The 19,881-nt window shown below is 37.5% G+C and overlaps 1 protein-coding gene across 2 annotated transcripts in view; it reads left to right on the forward strand.

Moving 5' to 3' along the window:
* The first annotated feature begins 1,573 nt into the window (after positions 1–1,573).
* Positions 1,574–19,881, forward strand: part of nalcn (sodium leak channel, non-selective) — a 71,324-nt gene continuing 53,016 nt past the window's right edge. Inside the window, exons 1-12 of one of the 2 annotated variants that reach the window (XM_085384922.1) lie at positions 1,574–1,684; positions 6,838–6,949; positions 7,154–7,215; positions 7,929–8,069; positions 8,171–8,353; positions 10,691–10,774; positions 10,898–11,037; positions 11,134–11,259; positions 12,856–13,007; positions 14,385–14,527; positions 14,793–14,897; positions 19,505–19,591. In XM_085384922.1, the coding sequence (XP_085241048.1) occupies positions 7,174–7,215; positions 7,929–8,069; positions 8,171–8,353; positions 10,691–10,774; positions 10,898–11,037; positions 11,134–11,259; positions 12,856–13,007; positions 14,385–14,527; positions 14,793–14,897; positions 19,505–19,591 (1,203 nt within the window). In that variant the 5' untranslated portion in view covers positions 1,574–1,684; positions 6,838–6,949; positions 7,154–7,173. The remainder of the gene's footprint in view (positions 1,685–6,837; positions 6,950–7,153; positions 7,216–7,928; positions 8,070–8,170; positions 8,354–10,690; positions 10,775–10,897; positions 11,038–11,133; positions 11,260–12,855; positions 13,008–14,384; positions 14,528–14,792; positions 14,898–19,504; positions 19,592–19,881) is intronic. The other variant, XM_085384923.1, reaches the window with a different exon arrangement.

A 19,881-nucleotide genomic window follows, 5' to 3' on the forward strand; every position in this document is an offset into this window, starting at 1 on the left:
AGATTTACACTGTTGAACCTCCGTCATACATATTGACAACAATTTTGATCCAAACTTTTTAATTTGAATTCATCCCTCCATAAGACCTGTTGCTAATTATTTTCAGTCCTTCCACAGAGACCATTTCATCAATAAAGAGTAGATGGGTCAACTCAAGAGTCAGATGGATTTCTCATGTCTTGTGTCTTTGCTGGATTTTTTCCCCATTTCTTAAGGATATCACTTAAGATACTGTTGAACTACTGCACATAGTTTTTAGGACTGACATGTTGGGCTAACAGCTCTTTGGAATTCGTCTTGTTTGTGCAAAAATGCTATATTATGCCTGTTGAACTGTTATCGTTGACATTTTTAGCAGATTTGACTAAATAAATTGGAATGACTTATGTGTTTTATGACAGGTTGCTAATAAAAAGTGCCTAAAAATACAAATAACCCATAAAATGGGTTATTTGTCTGTTATGCTGTTAAATTATGCGTAGACACAACACTGGTTTATCCTTTGAATGAGTCATAGGTCAGTTTTAAGTGGCTCAACAAGACACCTGAATCTCTGCATGTAATCCAGATGCCCCACTAAATATGGCTCATACAATGCCAAAACAAAATGTAGCGCATGATACATATATTGGTTGCTCAGATGGGGTTCAGGTCAATATCACACTATCATGGCTCATTAAAATACTGAAATAGAATGAAGTGATTAGCAGGCTAAATTTCCCTACTAGAGCAATTCAGAAGATTATATTTAACAACAATGCACATCAATGGCAAATAATCAACCGGTTCTACAAGATACTGCAGCACCCCTGGGTGATTTCAAGCAACTAAATGGCAAAAAGATATTTTGGTTAAAACCAATTTGCACCTCAGTTACTGAATTTACTACGACTGAAACTACACCCACGTTTGGACAATACCCACCCATGCAATATCAAATCAGGTGAAGGCAGGTCACTTGATATATTACAGAAATTTAGTAAGAAATCCAAGTTTTCCACTTTTGTCTTTTACTTTCTATAACATGAAGAGCACAGTTGTGATTTAATACATATCCAATGGTTGTATTCTTTCAGGAGGAAGAACATTACATATATAGTATATACATTGGGTGAATGTGCAGTAGTAGCAGCAAGCAGGTGAATTCTGTACATTAATAAGAATAGACATCTGACTATTTTACAGAATAGACAATATAATCATATTTAAAATTAAAGGAATTTGAAATGTACATTGTGATAGTTATCCATTGTTAAATGTAAAATGCACATTAAATTTAATTAATTGTTAGGACAGACCTATCTTCAGACAACTGTCGCTGCATTTTTTACCGTCTTTGAGCAAATCTCTCATAGACAAGCTTTGCCAACTATTCACAACAACAACAACAACAACAACAATAATAATAATAGTAATAATAATAATATAGTCTGTTCAAATTAACTGCGTATCAAGCGATTACCATTAATGCAAATAAATATACTTGTATGATGTGATAGAGCAGCATGGCGATCTTAAACTGTTACCACGGAAACGGCTGCGCGCCTCCGCAGCACGCACTAGTGCTGTTGATGTGATTGCTACCTGCGCGCTCCCGCGTTCTCCATACGATCCCAACACAGCCGGAAAACAGCTGATGTCATGGACAACGCTGGACGCGGCAGATAAAAGAAACCCTCCTCTCGTAAGTGATTCAACGTGTTTCTTTTCTCTGCTTCTCCACCCGTCGCCAGTCACTTTCAGCAGTTGCGTTTTTAGGATGCGTCTGAGGCTAGGTGCAGCCGCGCGCTAGCTTACTGGTCCTCCAGGAAGTGAGGAAAATCTCATCCTCCGGAGTAGGCCCTCGTCAAACATTGCAGTGTATTTGCTACACTGTCACGTGGTCAGGTTGTTACGTATTATATAGCTTCATGTAGGCCCTATGCTTGAACATATTCATGTATATTGTTGTATTTAGCTTGTTTTTGCACCTATAGCAGCTGCTCATATTCGTTTCCATAGTAACCTTTGCTCTTCCGACGTCATTCATTCAGCTTTCAGTCATAGTATGGATATCCAGCGGTTTGACAACCATTTTACACGACGTGGGATCGGTCATATGCTGCAGCCTGTCAGTGGCTTTCCTGAAATGGTTTTAGGATTTCACAGTTGCTCGTGAGCCCCTCGTGGTTCCCAATCAGGAAACCTGATCCAGGTGTTCGTTCTCTTACATCGATTAATTAGAACATTTTCAAGGTTATATAAGCACCTCATCACAGTTTGTGCAGTTATGTTTTCAAGAAGAAACCTTAAAACGAAGGAGAAATGCTACAAACATTATATGAACATTGGCATCCTGGGGATCCACTCGTTTAAACAACTGGGCCAATATAAATTTGTTCATTTTCATTTTGCTGTAATCCCTGTAATCCCTGTAAATGTTCAGTTTTCACGGCACTATCTTGCAACATCTATCCATTGATTTGATCTGGCAAAGCAGATAAACACCAGCTACTGAAATTGGAAAATGTCAGTTTATTTGCAAAAAAGCCCAACGTCACACAACTTTTGGCTGCTACTGATGCTAATCTGTGCAGCCCTTTGGAATGCATTTGAATACAATCAGTCATTAGGTGACATACTAAGTGCTATGTGATTTTTTTTTTTTAATGTTGACATCAAAAATCACAATATTTAACGTCTGTATCAGCATACACTATTTCTGAAAAAGATGAATGCGAGTTTGAAATGTGAAGTGGGTCACTCATAGTAGTAGTTACACATTTATCATCCTGCAGAGCCAGCTGTTTCATATGTGTCAAGCACTGGAGTGTCTTTTAGGTCTTTGTTTTTACTGTAATGGCTTACCACTTTACTTTTCATTGTCACCACTTTGAGCTTTTGTCAGTCTCATTTTAAATATACCCACACTACTGGCCTACCACTGAATAGTTGTGAAGGTTTGACCTAAATTGTCAGCATTCCTTTGAATTTGCTTTTCTGATCACTTTGGCTTTGTATGCAAGACAAAGTAGTGAGAATCTTAGCTTGGAACTGTTTGGGGAATTCATTTGAAGGTATAGCATTAATTTAACTTAATCAAGGCTGTAATCGCTGCCCTTGTGGGAGCTTTGTGAAATAGAAAAAAAATACAAACTGATGCAGTGAGTAAATGAAAGGTTTAAATACTGTTAAACTCCTTCATAAAATGTATTTTCAAAGTCTGCCTTTTAGCTCATTTTATGCATTTGGTATACAGTTAGGTCTGTATATTTTTTGTATAGTAACACATTTTTTTTTTTTAAATTTTGCCTCTTTACACCAAGTGGCTTTAAAATCAATAATCAAGATTTGATTGAGGTGACTTTCAGCTTTAATTCAAGAGGTACTTCACAAAAGTACAGCATTAGGGAACTACAGCCAGTTTTAAACAAACGCCCCTATTTGAGAGGCCCAAAATTAATTGGACAAACTAACATCATTTTAAATATCAGGGCTATTTTTAATACTTGGATGAAAATCCTGTTCAGTTAATGAATGTCTGAAATCTAGAATCCATGGACAACACCAACTGCTGCATTCCCTCTGTTAAGATGCTCTACTAAGGCTGCTGCAGCTGCTTTCATTTGCTGCTTGTTTGTAGGTCTCTCTACGTTTAGTTTTGTCAATCAGTAAGTGAAAAATATGCTCTGTAGGACTGAACACAGGTAACTGACTTGGTAATTAATGAATATCCCAGTTCTTTCCCTTGTGACACTCATAGTTTGCTTTCTGCAGTATGCTTTTATCCATTTGCAATGGGAAGCTTAAATGGATAAGTTGAGCTTTTTAACTAGAGGTGGTTAAAAAGCTCAACCCTGTGAATCTGAGCTCAGAGTAAAGCCCTGTACACTTCACAATTCACCCTACTACTGCTGTCAGCAGTCACAATATCAATAAACACTAGTGGCCCAGTCCCACTTTATTTTTACTTCAATGAAGGTGTCTCTTGATTGTAGTCTATGTTGTCTTGTCATCAATAATACCGGTATAATTTTTTACAGAACATAAAAATGCTATATAGTGATATCACTGCATTTACATTCCCTAGTGTGCACAACAACGAGACAGAGCCAGGCATGTCTGAGAGCAAGAGCCAAGTGTCAACCTCTGGTAATGATTTAGTATGTAAATATGGAGCTACTTCAGCAACCTCCAAAAAAAACCCACATTGCTTTGCAAAATATGCAAGAAAATTGTTCCAGACAAGGCTTAAGGCGAAAACGCACGATTGATTACAACTAGGCAACAAAGAAGAAGGTACTAATAGCTGGTGATGTGCGACCCAATATAAACAAGAAACTCTACGTGTCATTGCTGCAAAAATTAGCTAGCTGCGCTTCATATGACAGGAAGAGCAAACGGGATGGAACTCAGAAACCGTGGAAAAGCATGGCTTTTCAAGATCCATGGCAAACTACAACAACCCAGGCAGAAAATATTTTTTAGTTTTGTGTGACAATATTGTGCAGCTACTGAAGAGTTAGGTGGCTTACTTTAGTTATTGTTAAACTAAAGTCATAAGCAGTGATTTTTTTTACTTACAATTTCTGGGAAAAACACTGCCTAATATACTTCTGTGCTTACATTTGACTTATGGTGTGTCACTATTGCACTATCATGCTTCTGCTGCTCACACCTTGTTCCATAAAATTGACACTTCATATTAGGAAGGGTGGAAAAAAATAACAGTGGCTCATTTGAAAACAAGGATGGGAAATGGCCTTCATTTACTTACACTTATAAATTCAGCTTCCTCCAAGCTGCAAGTGCCAATAAAACACTGTTCTGCATTTTTTTTCCCTGTATCATCAGAAATATTGTGATTGCAAATTTTCTTGAACTATCGTAATACAGTTATAAGGCTATTTGGCCCTAGTGCAGACTTTGATAATGACCTCCTCAAGAGTGTCCGTGACTTTGCTTCATGTTGTGAAGGGCTTGTTCTTAACCATGGAAATCCTACCACTTTTTTGATTTGACCATTTGTTATGTGTTTACCGCATAGCTCTCCGATAGGTTCGTTTGGCTTTTTCAGTTTAATGACTGCCTCTTTAACTTATATCAACAAGTCTTTGGACCTCATGTTGTAGTAGTATTTTTTCAGAGAATAACAAGGGGATGGGCCTCAACTGGTCGTGAAACTGTTTGTCAGTCAATTGTCCAGTTACTTTAGAGCTTCTGACAATGTGGGGTTATTGTATGTATAAAAAGGTCTGTAATTCCTGAACAGTTAAGGCATTTATTTTGCTAAACATCTTGAATTAAAGCTGAAAGTCTGTACTTCAATCATGTCTGGATTAGAGCAGGGCGATATGACCAAAAATATTTATCACGATATACATTTGAAAATTTGCGATAACGATATAACTGACGATATAATTGACACTAGACAAAATACTTTACAACTCCACAACTTTATTCGTGCCAAAAAAAAAAAAAAAAATCAACGTATTTTCACTTAAACAAGCAGCTGTTTTTTATATGCATTAAATTTATATAAAGATTTAACAGTGCAAATGCAAATTCCTTGCTGACAGTTTAACCAAAAGGCATTCCCAGTGGAAATTGGCTGACATATCCTCAGCGTAACCATGTATAATATCCACAAAACTTAAAAAGAGGTTATACACACACAATACGGTAATATTATGTGGAAGCACAGTACGTATCACTCCACGAGGCTCCTGCCTACGATAGCCGTAATGCCCATCAAGCGGAGCAGGTTCGTAGCTTAGCAAAGTCGTACTAAAACATTTTCCAGCGCCGTGTACCACATAAAATCATTTCGAGGTCAGTAAACACAACCAGAATTCATACATAAGGCACACGGGATTATAAGGGGCACTGTCGATTTTCAGAAAAATCAAAGACACTATATGAAAAGTGCCACTAACTTAAAAAAAACTTTTTCATAAGCAACCATACAGGGGATTTGTGCTAGAGCAGCTATGAATACCTGAGTATCATTGTAGGTTATGGTTAAGAGATAAAGAATTGAACAAATGACCTGCATGCCCACATCTACAAAAGTATTTCTTGTGTCTTGAAAGAAGATGCTGCTCTCAAAATGCACTCAAAAATAGAAGTTCAACAAAGAAAGTTTGCATACTCAAACAAATACTCACAGTTACAATTAATGTGCCCAGAGATCACATTTTTTCCTGTGAGGAACATGTCCTTTCTCCAAATGGGAAAGTAATTGCAGTCTATGCCACCTATACTCCCACATAATAGCACTTAGACCCTGTAATTTTGTTTTCACTCTTCCTCACGTCTCCATCTGCATATGTTAAGTGTAGCAATTACACTGGGAAATTGCTTCTAACTACATGGGGTTTGTAGCATGGATGGACAGTTTCTTTTCTTGGTGGGGGCATAAAAAGGAAACAAGGATGTGATACCGTTACATTGTTCTGCCTTCGTTCCAATCCTAACTTAGAGTTCTGTTTCAAAGAGGAGATTTTTTACAATTTTTATTTAATCATCAAAGTATGTTTACATATTTTTTGCATCATATGTCAGCCAGCAAAGGTCAAGTCAAAATGTAATGTAATCAAGTCATTGGGGCAGCAGCTGTTGTTGCATTTGCATATGCTGTTAGCTGTTTTACATGCACACATATGTGTGTGCGCGCACACACACACACACAAGTGCAAGACATGCTTTTTCTTTTCATCTCTGTTCAGTCAGCTTAACTGACTTACTCTAAAATTGACATTGTGTTTTTAAAATATGTGCCGAATATGACATAAAAATGTTTTCTTATCCCTTTTTACTGCTCTTATGATTGCTACCGTTCACTGATTGCTGCCGCAGGACCTCAAGGCCTTTAGGACAATCTCCTTTTTGCATCTCTAGTCTGTCTCTCTGGTTGGTTTCTCCACCCCTCTGTGACCTGGGGATGAACGCACCAATGAGGAGCCTCACAGTGAGTCCCCGTGGTCCTCTTCCACCCCATCTTCTTTTTCCACAACACCTCACTCACTCACTCACTCACAGAGTGTGTCGCATATATGCCTTGATGTCAGACGTGGTGGGCATTCCTGTCTTTATGAGCGTACTGTAGATGTGGGTAGTGTACTGTATACCATATAAGCCATAATGTTGACTAACTGTTGTGTGTTATTTACAGGGTATGCCTGATCGCATGTTATGTGCAGTGCTGGAGCAATTTCAGCTTTACTTTTCCCTTTGGTATGTGCGCTTTGTCTCCATTCAGAGTGTCATTTTTTCTTGTGTTCTTAGGTTAAAATGGCCTGTAAAGTTTTCTTTTTTCTGCATACATACATTCGCACAAAGATACAAACAAATGCTGACATGCACAGGTAACACTTGGTCACACCCCCGGACAATGTACAGCATATTTTACTGGCACTTTGGTGTTCGATACAGGGAAGATCATGCGTGATCTTTTCAAATGGTAAGTTACTGGAGCTGTTCCAACGTAATACCCTTGTTCTGTGTTCCATGTGTGCTGCGTTGTGTATCACGGTGGCCATTCAACAATGCAACGCATTCAGTTTTAATCACCAAAAATCTGCTCTGGCAATTCAAGTCAGGGAAGTTTACTCTTCGGACTAGACATTGCAGGAAATTTTGATGCTACATGTAAAAACACCCAGAAGCCACTCCTGATACACGTCTCATTTACTACTATTTAATACACTAGATTTCTGCATTGGTTAACTATGTACATTTTTAAGAGGTATAGTGATTGTTGGCAGGCCAAGTGCCTTGCACCTGCACTTTTTTAAGTATGTCTTAAATAAATTTTTATATTATAATGATATGATTAAAGTTTTGAAAAAGTTGTAGTGCCACTGCCCAGACTTGGATGCAGCCAGAGTATTCCCCTGTTCCTTGTTTATCTTTGGTCATTGTGTGGTCTGCCTCCCTCCCTGTGTCAGATCCACTCTTTGTATAGCACAGCAAGCCCCAGCATGCTGAAGAGGAAACAGAGCTCACGGGTCGAGGCCCAGCCCATGACTGACTTTGGGCCAGATGAGACCCTCGCGGACAGTGCTGACATTTTCTGGATAAATAAACCAGTGAGTGTACGCGTGTGTCTGGCTAAGGACAACATTAAGAATACAGAAAGATATTAAGGCTCATTTTTGGAATTATTTCCTTTGTTGTTTCCTTCCATCAGTGGGTGCACTCTCTGCTGCGAGCCTGTGCCATCATCAGTGTCATCTCTGTGTGCATGAACACCCCAAAGACGTTCGAGCATTACCCTCCGCTGCAATATGTGACATTCACGCTGGACACACTGCTCATGTTTCTCTACACTGCTGAGATGATCGCCAAGATGCACATCAGAGGAATCATTAAGGTAGCTGCTGCATCATGGCCACGAGAGAGTGTCAGTGAAATTCTGTGAGCAGTAGCAGTAAATGACTAGCAACCCCAGAAAAATGGCAGGTGTTGTTTGTTTGTTTTTTTTAATCTCAGACCGTTACTGCCAAATAAATTATGACTAATAATATTTCTTTATTATATTTAAAAACTATTCACAACTTTGATGCAAGTGATTGGAGTGACAACAAATGAGACTTTATTTGTACATTTTTCAAATCTGTCAATCTGTTTCTCTGTGATCGTGATATTTTTGAAGGTTTGCAGTGAACTGTGGTTGAAAGTTATGTGGTATAATAACATGTGATTAGCCCCTCTTTCTGTCCCATGTACATTATGGTTATACAGTCACACTATAGCTAAAATATGAAGATGACCTCCTTGTGACTAGTGGTTGCTCAGTGACTGCACTGAATTCTTTTGGGTAACAGATTGTGAGTAGCTGCAGTGAGCAACTGGTCTCGCAGAGGCTGAGCATGCAACACCTTCAACCCCCCTGGGTGACCACTTTCGGTTGCGAGGTGGGAGGCCTCTTATGTGGGAGGCTACCTGTCTTCAAATAGTCGCTGACCTAAATCATTCTCAGTCAGATTGGTGAAGGTTTGTAAACAATTGCTGTCTAATTTCGAAATTAGACATATTGCCAGCACATTGCAATCATTCTGAGTCAGCATGTCTCTTTGCAGTATGGGGCTCAACTCATCTGGTTGCCCACTGGCTGTTTTCTGGTTATATTTCTGTAAAAAAAATAAATAAAGTTTTTGCAGTTAAATTGCCATCCTGCAGCAACTAAGTCACTATTTGTGGAGGAATGTTTGAATTTCTGTTTCAAATCTAAGAGGTCCTTATGGACTCTAAATGTAAGTATATGTGAATTTCTGTGTAGATGGCAACAGATTTGCAACAGACAGCAACAGATTTGGAGTATTTGTTGATTTGCATGCTTGAGCCCATTCAGTCACAACTGATAGCAGACTGACTCCTTACTGGTATTTTATCACCGTCTCGATGCACGAAAGTCACTCACTGACTGTGAGCGGTTGCAGATCTGGTTCCCATCTTCATTTCAAAGGCAGTGAGATGAAGCTCATTGTATGCTCTTTCAATAGTTTTGGTTGTGCTCCAGCACCATCAAACTTTATATTTCTGAAGACAATAGAGGCAGACTCTGTTGCTAGTCCAGTTACAGGGGTACCAAAGAAGTTGTTTTCCACAGAAGACCAGATTCAGCAGCTTTAGCAGAAATGTTCCCTTATGCAAGCAATAAAAAATATATTACAACAGAAAGTTGACGACAAAAAGGTCAGTCAGCCACTGAACCGAAAGAAATCTGACTGACCTGACTAATCATATATTGTTACCAGAATTACATAAAATACTAACAGTCTTACATTTGGGATTCTTCTGCAAAATCAGATACTTCTTTATCTTTATTTAAATGTTTTAGCTCTGGACGTAAATGTGCACTTCAAGCAGAACAGAAACATTTCTGCTTCTTACTTGTAGTGTTTCTTTTAGTTATTATTGATAGCCGAATTCCATTCTTTGTCTTGAAATCAGGATGGTGTTTTCCAATTTTCCTATCTGATCTGAAATAAACTTTTATAAATGATGCAGATATGACATCTTAGGCTTAAGTAATTTCTGTTTTAAAGTATGGTACTGTGGATATGTAGTTTTAAGCTAGCTGTGGAAAATTACTGCCCAAAGTACATGATCTTCTTAGTGTGGTAAAGTAATTGCATGCTTTTGTTCTTGTCAGCAGTGTGTTTAATCAAAGATGGTCCTTATCTGTAAAGTGTTTCCGAACACACCCTAGTATTTGCAGTCTTTCTTCCTGTGCAAGACCCCTAAGAGCTCCTAACAGACTCTCCCTCTCTGTCTGGAAGCGGTAATTAAGTATACCCATTTAGCTGGCCCCCCTTGGCATTTCAGTTTGTTCACACCTCAGGGGCTTAATGATTGAAAATAGGTTTGAAATTTGTGGTTAGTTTGTCAAAATGGGGACAATATTTTCACGTTCTGTATTTCTTGAATATTGCCATTACTTTGAACTCACACAAACATTTTCTATCACAATAAAAGCTTTCTGCAGCAGACTTTCCCAAGGTGAGGGGAATGCTTGAATTTTTCCATAAAGATTATCCATGAAACAACCTAGAATGTAATTGTAATGTAATATATTCAAAGAAAATATGGCCTTGAAGAATGATGCTGGTTATATTTGTCTCATTTATTAACTTATGTTAGTATTTCCTGCTTTTTAAGGCTTTGGTCTTTTAACTGTTGCTCCTTTGTTTCTGTCTCCGTACAGGGGGATAACTCCTATGTGAAGGACCGCTGGTGTATGTTTGATGGATTCATGGTATTTTTCATCTGGGTGTCCCTGGTTCTGCAGGTGTCTTGCAACTTTTTGTTTTTGAATATATTGCACTTTTCTGCAGGTGCTTGTGCAGCTTGTCATAATGCCATGCATTAGTATGTATTAAAATTATTAATAATCAATTTATTGTTGTTTTAGGTCTTTGAAATAGCAGGGCTTGTAGATCAGATGTCTCCATGGGGAATGCTGAGAATCCCCCGCGCGCTTATCATGATAAGGGCCTTCAGGATCTACTTTCGCTTTGAGCTTCCTCGCTCCCGCATCACTAACATTCTGAAGTAAAATACTGTCGTAAGCGTTTCCATTACATGTGGTCTTTGTACATGTGAAATATATCTCATAGATATCTCTTTCTGTACTATTTTGCATTGCAGGCGATCCGGGGAACAGATTTGGAGTGTGTCAATATTCCTACTGTTTTTTCTCCTGCTCTACGGAATTCTGGGGGTTCAAATGTTTGGAACGTTCAACTATCACTGCGTTACTAATGATACAATCGGGTAAGAACGAATGATTAAATAAATGTAACATTGGATGCTTTTTTTGGATTATCAAGTCCGATATAAACTTTTTTACTTTTTTTGGACTAAACTATCGTCTCTCCAGAAATTAGAAGATACCTACGCTAAGTGTCTTTGTTAAAGATCATATAAACACTGAGTGCAAAGTGTCAAAGGAGAAAACTTTTAATTAGAATAATGCTTTTGGAGACAAAAGTTTTGGTAGTGACTGGAATGGTTAAACCCCCAGGTTGCAGCCAGAGTTAATGGTAATTATAATAATAAAATTTTCCTGCATTGTCCAGCCTTTGCATTATGCTTCTCCATTTCCTCCCTGATGTGTTCCTAAGCACCCCAGGGACACAGAATATATTAGCCATTAGTAAGAGGAAATATAGTACCAGGGCATTGTGATATTCATGTATAGCTTTGTCATTCATCTGTATTATATAAGTCCAAAAGTGGTGTGGCAGTTGGGCATTTAATTTGTTTACTACTGAGCTCCTTTTTCTCCAAATCCAATACATATATATATATATTGGGGTATCTAATGGGGAATTTTAGAAAAATGTCACACGTGGGCAGAAGTGTCTAATCTCTGTTTGCCATATGCCCTTGGCACAAAGTCAAGCTCTCTAGCTTTTCACACACATGGGATTTGATGAAAACTGTGGGAACAATGGCAGGGGGCATTCTCTGATATGGACATTAAAGGGTTTTGACTATATGAATAGAATAAAGTCCCCTTTTATGGATGTTAGGTTTCCTACAAATGACCTCAGCACTGTTGAACTTCCTGACATGAATCATGATGTTGAATGAGATATAACACTTGAATATGTGTTACTTTTTTGTTTCTGTAGAGGTTTTATAACTGTTTTATATACAACTGTACAACTGTTTCCAGGTTTGATGAGTAGTCTAAAGTACAAAAAAAAGGTTCTAACAAATTATGCATTTTATTTTGAAATAACATAACATTTATTCATCACTACACATTGTGATAAATCTAAGTTTATTAGATACTTTGAATTGTTTGATGAAACTAGCATTTTAGGACCTTAAGCATGCTTTAATAAGGGGTGTCATTATGTTTTTGTGTTATCAATTTACAGATGCCGAAAACCAGTCATAAATAATTTCTTATAACACTCACAAAATGTAATATTTTTGCTTTTCACTGGACATTTTCTCTCTTCTTTCAGGCTTCATTTATCGCTCCTCTGTCATCAAGAAAGGGAATATCATAGATAAGACACATTGATATTATTCAGCTCGGTATAATGAGCTTTATTGGGATTCACCACTATGCCTCTGATTGCCCTTTGTGATAGTGCAATAAATTATTCCCTCTGATTCTCTACCTCTAATAAACAATTTGGATGAATGTCTGTGCAGACAATTTGAAAGCATTAATTTTCATTAGCCCAATCAAGCTGTTCCTGGTAACACCTGTGGCAATAAGACAAAGAGAGGAATTGTATTCACACATTAACCTTTGTTTTTCTTTTTTATTAGGCATTTTTCTTTTTTGCAAGCACTGCCATTTTTGATATGAGCTAGTAATTTTTTTTTTGTATTTGTTTTATTGGTAAGCAATGTGTCATTGAACAACTTGACCATCCCAGACACCCATTGCTCCCCTGATGGAGAAGGCTACCAGTGTCCTTATGGCTTCAAATGTATGGACCTGAAAGAACTGGGTCTGAGCCGACAGGAGCTCGGTTATAGTGGATTCAATGAACTAGGTATGCGCTACACAATGATTCCTTCAAACGTACACAGATAAAGAAATATTTATTATCGTGTATTTTTATTTGTTTAAACAATATATACAATTTTACAACTTAAATTTCTTACGGAGGCCAAAAAATACACACTGTAATGAAAATTATAATTCTATACTGAGTAACTTCAGCACATGCTACTAAACATTTAACTAGAAAATTTCACCTTCAAGGCTTCCATATATTTGATCAAGACCTGTGGAAAAGATGACCTTGTTTTGTCTATTCTACATAGCTCAAAAAATATTTAAAAAATACACTTTGAAAACACATCAGCCCTCCAGGTAAAAACAAAAATCATGCTAGTTATCAGATAGGGCCTGGGTAATCTGCTAGGGACGAAAGGATGAGACATAGTTTGGTGGAAATGAAAGTTATAAACCTACAGATCGGCTGAATCCAAAAATAAAATGAAAAAAATGATGCTGTACACTAGTCCATTTTGCTGAAATTTCATTTCAGCAATTCAAAATGTTATTCAGTTGTTTGTTAGGAATAAGTTAGTCACATGACAAAGTCTTGACTCTCACCAAGAGGAAATATACAGAGTGTTTTAAGAAGAATCATCCAATTTCAAAAGGCTATATTTTTTTAAGGCAATGCACATAAAATCTTGCAATAATTTTTGAAATGCATGGCTGAATATTAAGTTTTCCATGAGAAACGCACGTAATGGCTGGGTAATTAAAGCCCTTTAAAATCGGATGATTCTTTTTGATACACCTTGTATGTTTGAATGGTAATAGTTTAACTGGGGAACTCAACCTTTGATGACAGTTGTCAGCTACTTGTTTCCAATCTAACACTGATTAATTTGTGCAGAGAAGAATATTATATACCTCAGAAAAATAAAAAAAGAGAATGTTCACTCTACTTTTTCAAACACTACAATAACTTGAAATTGTGTTTCTCCATAAAATCATCTTTGGCTAAGACTTAAAAGAACAGACAGTTCCTTTGCAAAGAGCATGTTAATCAGAAAAACAGCAAAGATTAAATTTTTCCTTGGCCTGCTGACATAATTTATGTTAATTAGAGGCATCAAAGATGAGTTGATTGGGTTTGAGTCTGGCAAACAGAATTTCCCGTCTTGTCATTATAACAAAGAGAACTATGAGGACTCTGTGAGCTGTCAGAGTAAACACTCATTATAGGTAAAAAGAGAAACTCAAACTGTTATCTTTTTAAATGGCTTAGTCTTCGGGGGAAACATAATAATTGGTGTGCGGTTCACAGACATCGACATGTTAAGCGAAAGACAGATGCTGACATTTGTTTCTTCAGAAATCAGCTTCTCATCTGACTGCTTCTTTCTGACTCTTGTGTGTTTTTGCTCAGGCACGAGTATCTTCACTGTGTATGAAGCTGCGTCGCAGGAAGGCTGGGTGTTCCTCATGTACAGAGCCATTGACAGTTTCCCTCGCTGGCGCTCCTACTTCTACTTTATAACTCTGATTTTCTTCTTGGCGTGGCTTGTCAAGGTTAGAGCTTGGCTCTCTCTGCTGCACTTTTCATGATAATTTCTGGAGATCGTTGAACACCGAAAGGTTAATTGACATAACCTAATAGTTCACCTACAAACATGATGATTTACCCTTTTTAGTAGAATGTCCTCTGGCTAATGAGAGAATTAATGTCACGACAGCGAAAGGAAATCAAGCAATGGGCTTGCACTTGGTCATTGACTTTGAATAGCCTGAGCGCTCTTACTCTATCGTTGTCCTCTTTTTTTTTTTCTTTTTACAGAATGTCTTCATTGCAGTCATCATTGAGACATTTGCTGAGATTCGAGTCCAGTTTCAGCAGATGTGGGGGTCAAGGAGCAGTACCACCTCTACTGCTACAACACAGGTACAACTGCTACAGAACCAAGCTAAAAGAATAGAGCCATAAAACTGACAAATTGTATGTCTCATACATTTTGACTTGGTTGAATTGGTGCCTACAATTGATCTTTTTAAAACCTGTACACGTTGGTAATCAAGTGCATCAAATTCAGATGACTAGAACACAAACACATTTTGACACTATATAGATTTTCCACAGTGTATTGTGATCCATAAATGCCTTCAGAAATCGAAAGAAATGACTCCTTAATAGACCTTAGTGTATGTAGGCTCATATGTAAAAAATATTCAGATAAAAATAATATTTAAAAAAAAGACAAGACATTTATGTGGCCATGTGACAAGTTGGCTCTCAGTAGCAGGAAAGGTTTACTCTATGAACTTGGTTGTTGACTGTGTGAAATGTTTCTTGCTTTTGTTGGGCCTTTACTGAATCATTCAGGGGACATAGTGAAAGCTGTGTCCGAATTGGTGGCATCAAGTCGGGCAGGTTCTCGGTGGGCGTTTGGCTCATCCAAGATTATGCATTTTCACAGATTGTGTTTGTTTTATCAGGGAAAAAATCCATTGGTACAGCTAAACACTAAATGCTGTTGCAAATCTGTTACCTCTCTACTCTTTATAGAGTATAGCTTGCAACTTAACATTTTTGAGATATGCGCAGATCACAGTATTCAATGAAGTCACTAATGGTCACATCAGCTGTTTCTAGCAAATGTCATGGTTATGGTGATTCAACATACGTACATTAAAAAAAATATGGCTGTTGTTGTGTGTGTGCTCTTTCCAAGGCCCTTATACTGCATCATACCAGTCTGACAAGAGTGATTGGTGTGAGTAGATCTGTTATTCCAACAAAACCAAGGTCCCAAAAAAGAAATTGTTTTATGCCATGAATATCTGGGGTCACACTCACGAAAACTCAAAAAAGGCAGCTAGACTTTTGAAAAGAGTTTGGAAGAAGATTTCTCCTGTATTGACATGAATGGAAGAGAGTTTGGGAATCTCATCAGCATGTCTTGGGTGTCCCTTTCCAGAGCATACTGAAGGATTGTACCCTTGGGATTTAACATAAAAGCTGAACAGCATGGCTGGAAAGGGGATCTTCTTAACTACCTTGTTCAGCTTTGTTTTGCAGTGTCTATCTCACGCATCCTGTCTGTGTGCTATCTGCTACTTGAAGCGAGGGATCTCTGCCTGAATTTGTCTGCAGCACGTCAGGGAGCTCCTTAGGGTGTCAGTCCTTTGCTTTACAGTGCTTTCTTGACGTTTCTGTGCCAGGCGTCTTTAGATCAACCGTGGTTTGTTTGCCACCAGGTGTATCCAGCGCACTGCTGGCACGAGGCGAGTTGTGTGGCATGCGACAGACATGTTCCAGCCATCTCCATTGGTACAGTTTGTCTGTCCTGCTCTGCAGATTTTCCCTTGAGATGATGTTTAGCTGAAAGCTCTCGGGAGCAGCTCCAATTTCATTTTGAGTATAAACATGATCTTTTAGTTATACAGGAAACAGTCTTGAAAATACTAAGTTTTGTCTGATGGAGCTTCAAAAAGACTTCAGCATGTAAGCTTTTCATAACCTTTGATAATTCTAATGTTGATCTGCTAGGTTCTCAGGTATTATGAGTCTGCAGTTTGTCCACATTATATTTTAAACTCTTTAAAAATATATATAGTTTGGGGGTTCGTCTATAATAGATTTTGATTAATTTCTCTCATTTCTTCTTATCACAACACCACTGCTATGCAATAACCCACAGAAATAATGTTATATAGCAAAATAACTAAAGTTGTATACATTACTTTGTATTGTATTTAATGTATTCATTATGGAGCACTAAGGAATTGACAGCTCCAGAGGCTAAATAGAGGAATAACAAAAAACAAATGTCCTTTAGCAACAATTAAATAATACTTTTTAAAAAACAACTTAGATATGTGAAAGCAAATTGCAAGACTGAACTTAAGAGTTTCTTTGGTCTGATATTTGCTTCTGGAGTTTTCCTTTCACTATTTGCAAATAGTTTTGAAACTATATAGGCATAAACAAGAGAGAGAGAAATTATCAGGAATATTCACAGATGTTAATGCCCCAAGAGCTACTGAGGAACATATAAAAGTGATTTATGTGACAAAATATAATTTGAGGCTCATTCTATAAATGGTTTCTTATTGTGGATTGTGTGTAGCCAACCTCTAATGAATACAGTACAACAATATATAACAAATATGTTATGAATCCATGTGCAAATTTGCATTTGGCAATTGTGTTGATGGTAAAGCTATGAAGCCAGTGTTTGGTTTAGAGTTTAAACATTTGAAATGAATAATCCGAATGATGTCAACCTGACAAGCGTTGAACTGCAGACGTTTTTTCCACTGAGTCCTGAAAACGATTCTTCTTGTAATGTCATGAAAGTAAAACCTCTGCTACTTCACTCATGAATGGAAAACAGGCTAGTGCCACTGGCATACTCCTGTGACCTTGAAAACAATTAGCCTTTCTTGCCATTATCAAAATTAATCATAATCACATCGTCATGCCCCAGTCTTTATCTTAGAGGGGGGAAAACTAATTAGCTGTGGTGTAACACTTAACTGTCAGTCACAGATGATGAAAAGAATATGATCCAGTCTTAAGGTTCCCTGGAGAGAGCAAGGTTGGTATAAGGTGGCCCTGGGAGATACTACCCATTCTATACTCCCTATTTCTTGTCTTTGTTATATTGTCTCCCGATTATTGCAGCTTTTATTAGAGATTAGGATGGAAAGCTTAACTGTGTTGATTAAAAATGGAAAAAAAGGATAAATCAGCCTTTGTTTGACAAGATCAGACTTTAAATTCTATATTCTGATGAGCAGTTATGAAGTGCTGAACGTTAAGCTGAAATATAGTGTAACTTTATCTTGGTTTGTCTTTAGTAGAATAATATCAACTTTCAATTTTTGATATCAATGTTGATATCAGCATGGTTTTTGCTGATATAAAAACAAAACAAAGCTAATGGCATGCTATGGATTTGACATCAGTCTATGTGATTTTAAAATGATGTAGTAGATATCAAAGCTGAAACAGTGTGCAGCAGGTGGGATGGTGGGTATGTAATCACAGAACAGGATGACAAATGATGCAGGCATGTTAAAAATGTTTTATGTGTGAGAAGCCAGCAGCTGCAGATCAGTCCACACGTTTGTGTTTTATGCTCCTCACATCACTTCAGAGAAAATTCATGATACAAAAGGATTTAATCCACCACCTACTGCATTGTTACATTATGTCAGACGATTTTGTTTTATTTCATTATATATTTTTTGTTTATCTGAACACATACGTGTGTGTGTGTATATCTACATATATATTCGTATCTGTAAATGAAAATATATGTAGTGTGTATATATTGTTTTTTTTGTTTTATATGTCTGAAACAAATAAAGATACAATACAATACAATACAATACTGCATGGAATGATTTCAAGGACAGTCAGGCCAAAAACACTATACCAGCTCATTTGCTAAATAAATCATTAATATTCCAGATTAAGTCACATCTGGCATGTAGAGTTCAAAAGCAGTGTTCTCCTGTTTTCAGATTAGTCAGTTTTGTTTTTTAATTTAATTCTAGCTGCATGTTAGTACATTGTTGGCATTGTGTTGGTCAGTGCTCTGCTTTGGACCAGACCAAAATGTGTATTTCATATAAGCATTTTGGTCACCAGAGGGTGAATACGGAATTTAGTCAACTTTTGACTCTGTTATTTGTTGTTCCTACATGATCACCTAAAGTTTCCCCACCACCAGGCCAAATTTTACTTCATGGCATGTCGCAGCTAATGCATAAATGCCCATAAAATTAACAACATTGCTGCCATATAGTAATTTAACACAATTAATAATAATGTCCAAGTCTGCCAGGCCTTTAAATGTTTCCTGTAGCCTGACTACGAGATTTGTTATGCTACATTCCGCCAACTCTCATTTTTCTCTGTATGTTTGCTTTAGGATCACATAGTTTTCTCCAGCCTAGGCAGCAAATTAATTTTCAGTGAAATTATGGTTTGTGTGTTATTAATTTAGATTTTCTATAAAATTAATTATTTGAAACTGGGATTAGCATCTGCCTGAGTGGCTATAAACACTTGATCTTGCTGTGATACTGATACATGGCAATCACAGTATGTTTGCTGTATATGAGTTATTGTAATGTTTGGCAGCTAACTGAAATAAACACTTTTGGTTGATTCTTAATATCAAGTTAACTCTTTGTTGATATTTCTCATATGTCTAATTTGTTATATTCAAGATTTGGTAGAACTGTTATTAATGAGTGAACCAGCTGTCTTGTGTATTTGAAAGTCTCTGCTCTGATATTTGCTTGTTTTTATTTCCGGTGTTAGGTCCTTAGGCCTGCATACTGTATTTAGTAGCTATCACACTGCTTGTGTGGGTTGGTTCTGTGTGTATGCCTTCAGCTTTTTTCTGGCCACAGATGTCTTATGAAGATGTAGCCTAGAGGTTGAAATGTCTGTTGTGTCCAGTGTTTTGAATGGTATGGAGATTTTATGTGTGTGTGTGTTCGTTCTTCCACTTACATGCTGTCCTTGTGCCTCAGATGTTCCATGAAGATGCTGCTGGGGGATGGCAGCTTGTTGCTGTGGACGTCAACAAACCACATGGCCGAGCGCCTGCCTGCCTCCAGGTAAAAACGTCACACGATTAATATGCTGCTGGTGTAAACTGTTTCTTTTTCCTCTCATATGCACCTGCATAATTCCTATTCTGTCTATTAACAAAAAGCAGATAACTTCATTCTCTTTAACAGCTGCTGTAGACTGATGCAGTATCACATCATTGTTTTTGCATTTGTTTCTTTCTTTAGTGGCTGAACAGTGTCAAACAGTTAAGTGATGGGATTTAAAATGAGGGGAGGCTCATGTTTGATGTGTAATGCTGCGCTAATGATGTCGCTCCAGTGACAGATGGGTTTTA

Source organism: Rhamphochromis longiceps, linkage group LG16 (assembly GCF_057381845.1).
Source record: "Rhamphochromis longiceps isolate RC_006_pf linkage group LG16, R_longiceps_female_GT1.1, whole genome shotgun sequence".
NCBI lineage: Eukaryota > Metazoa > Chordata > Actinopteri > Cichliformes > Cichlidae > Rhamphochromis > Rhamphochromis longiceps.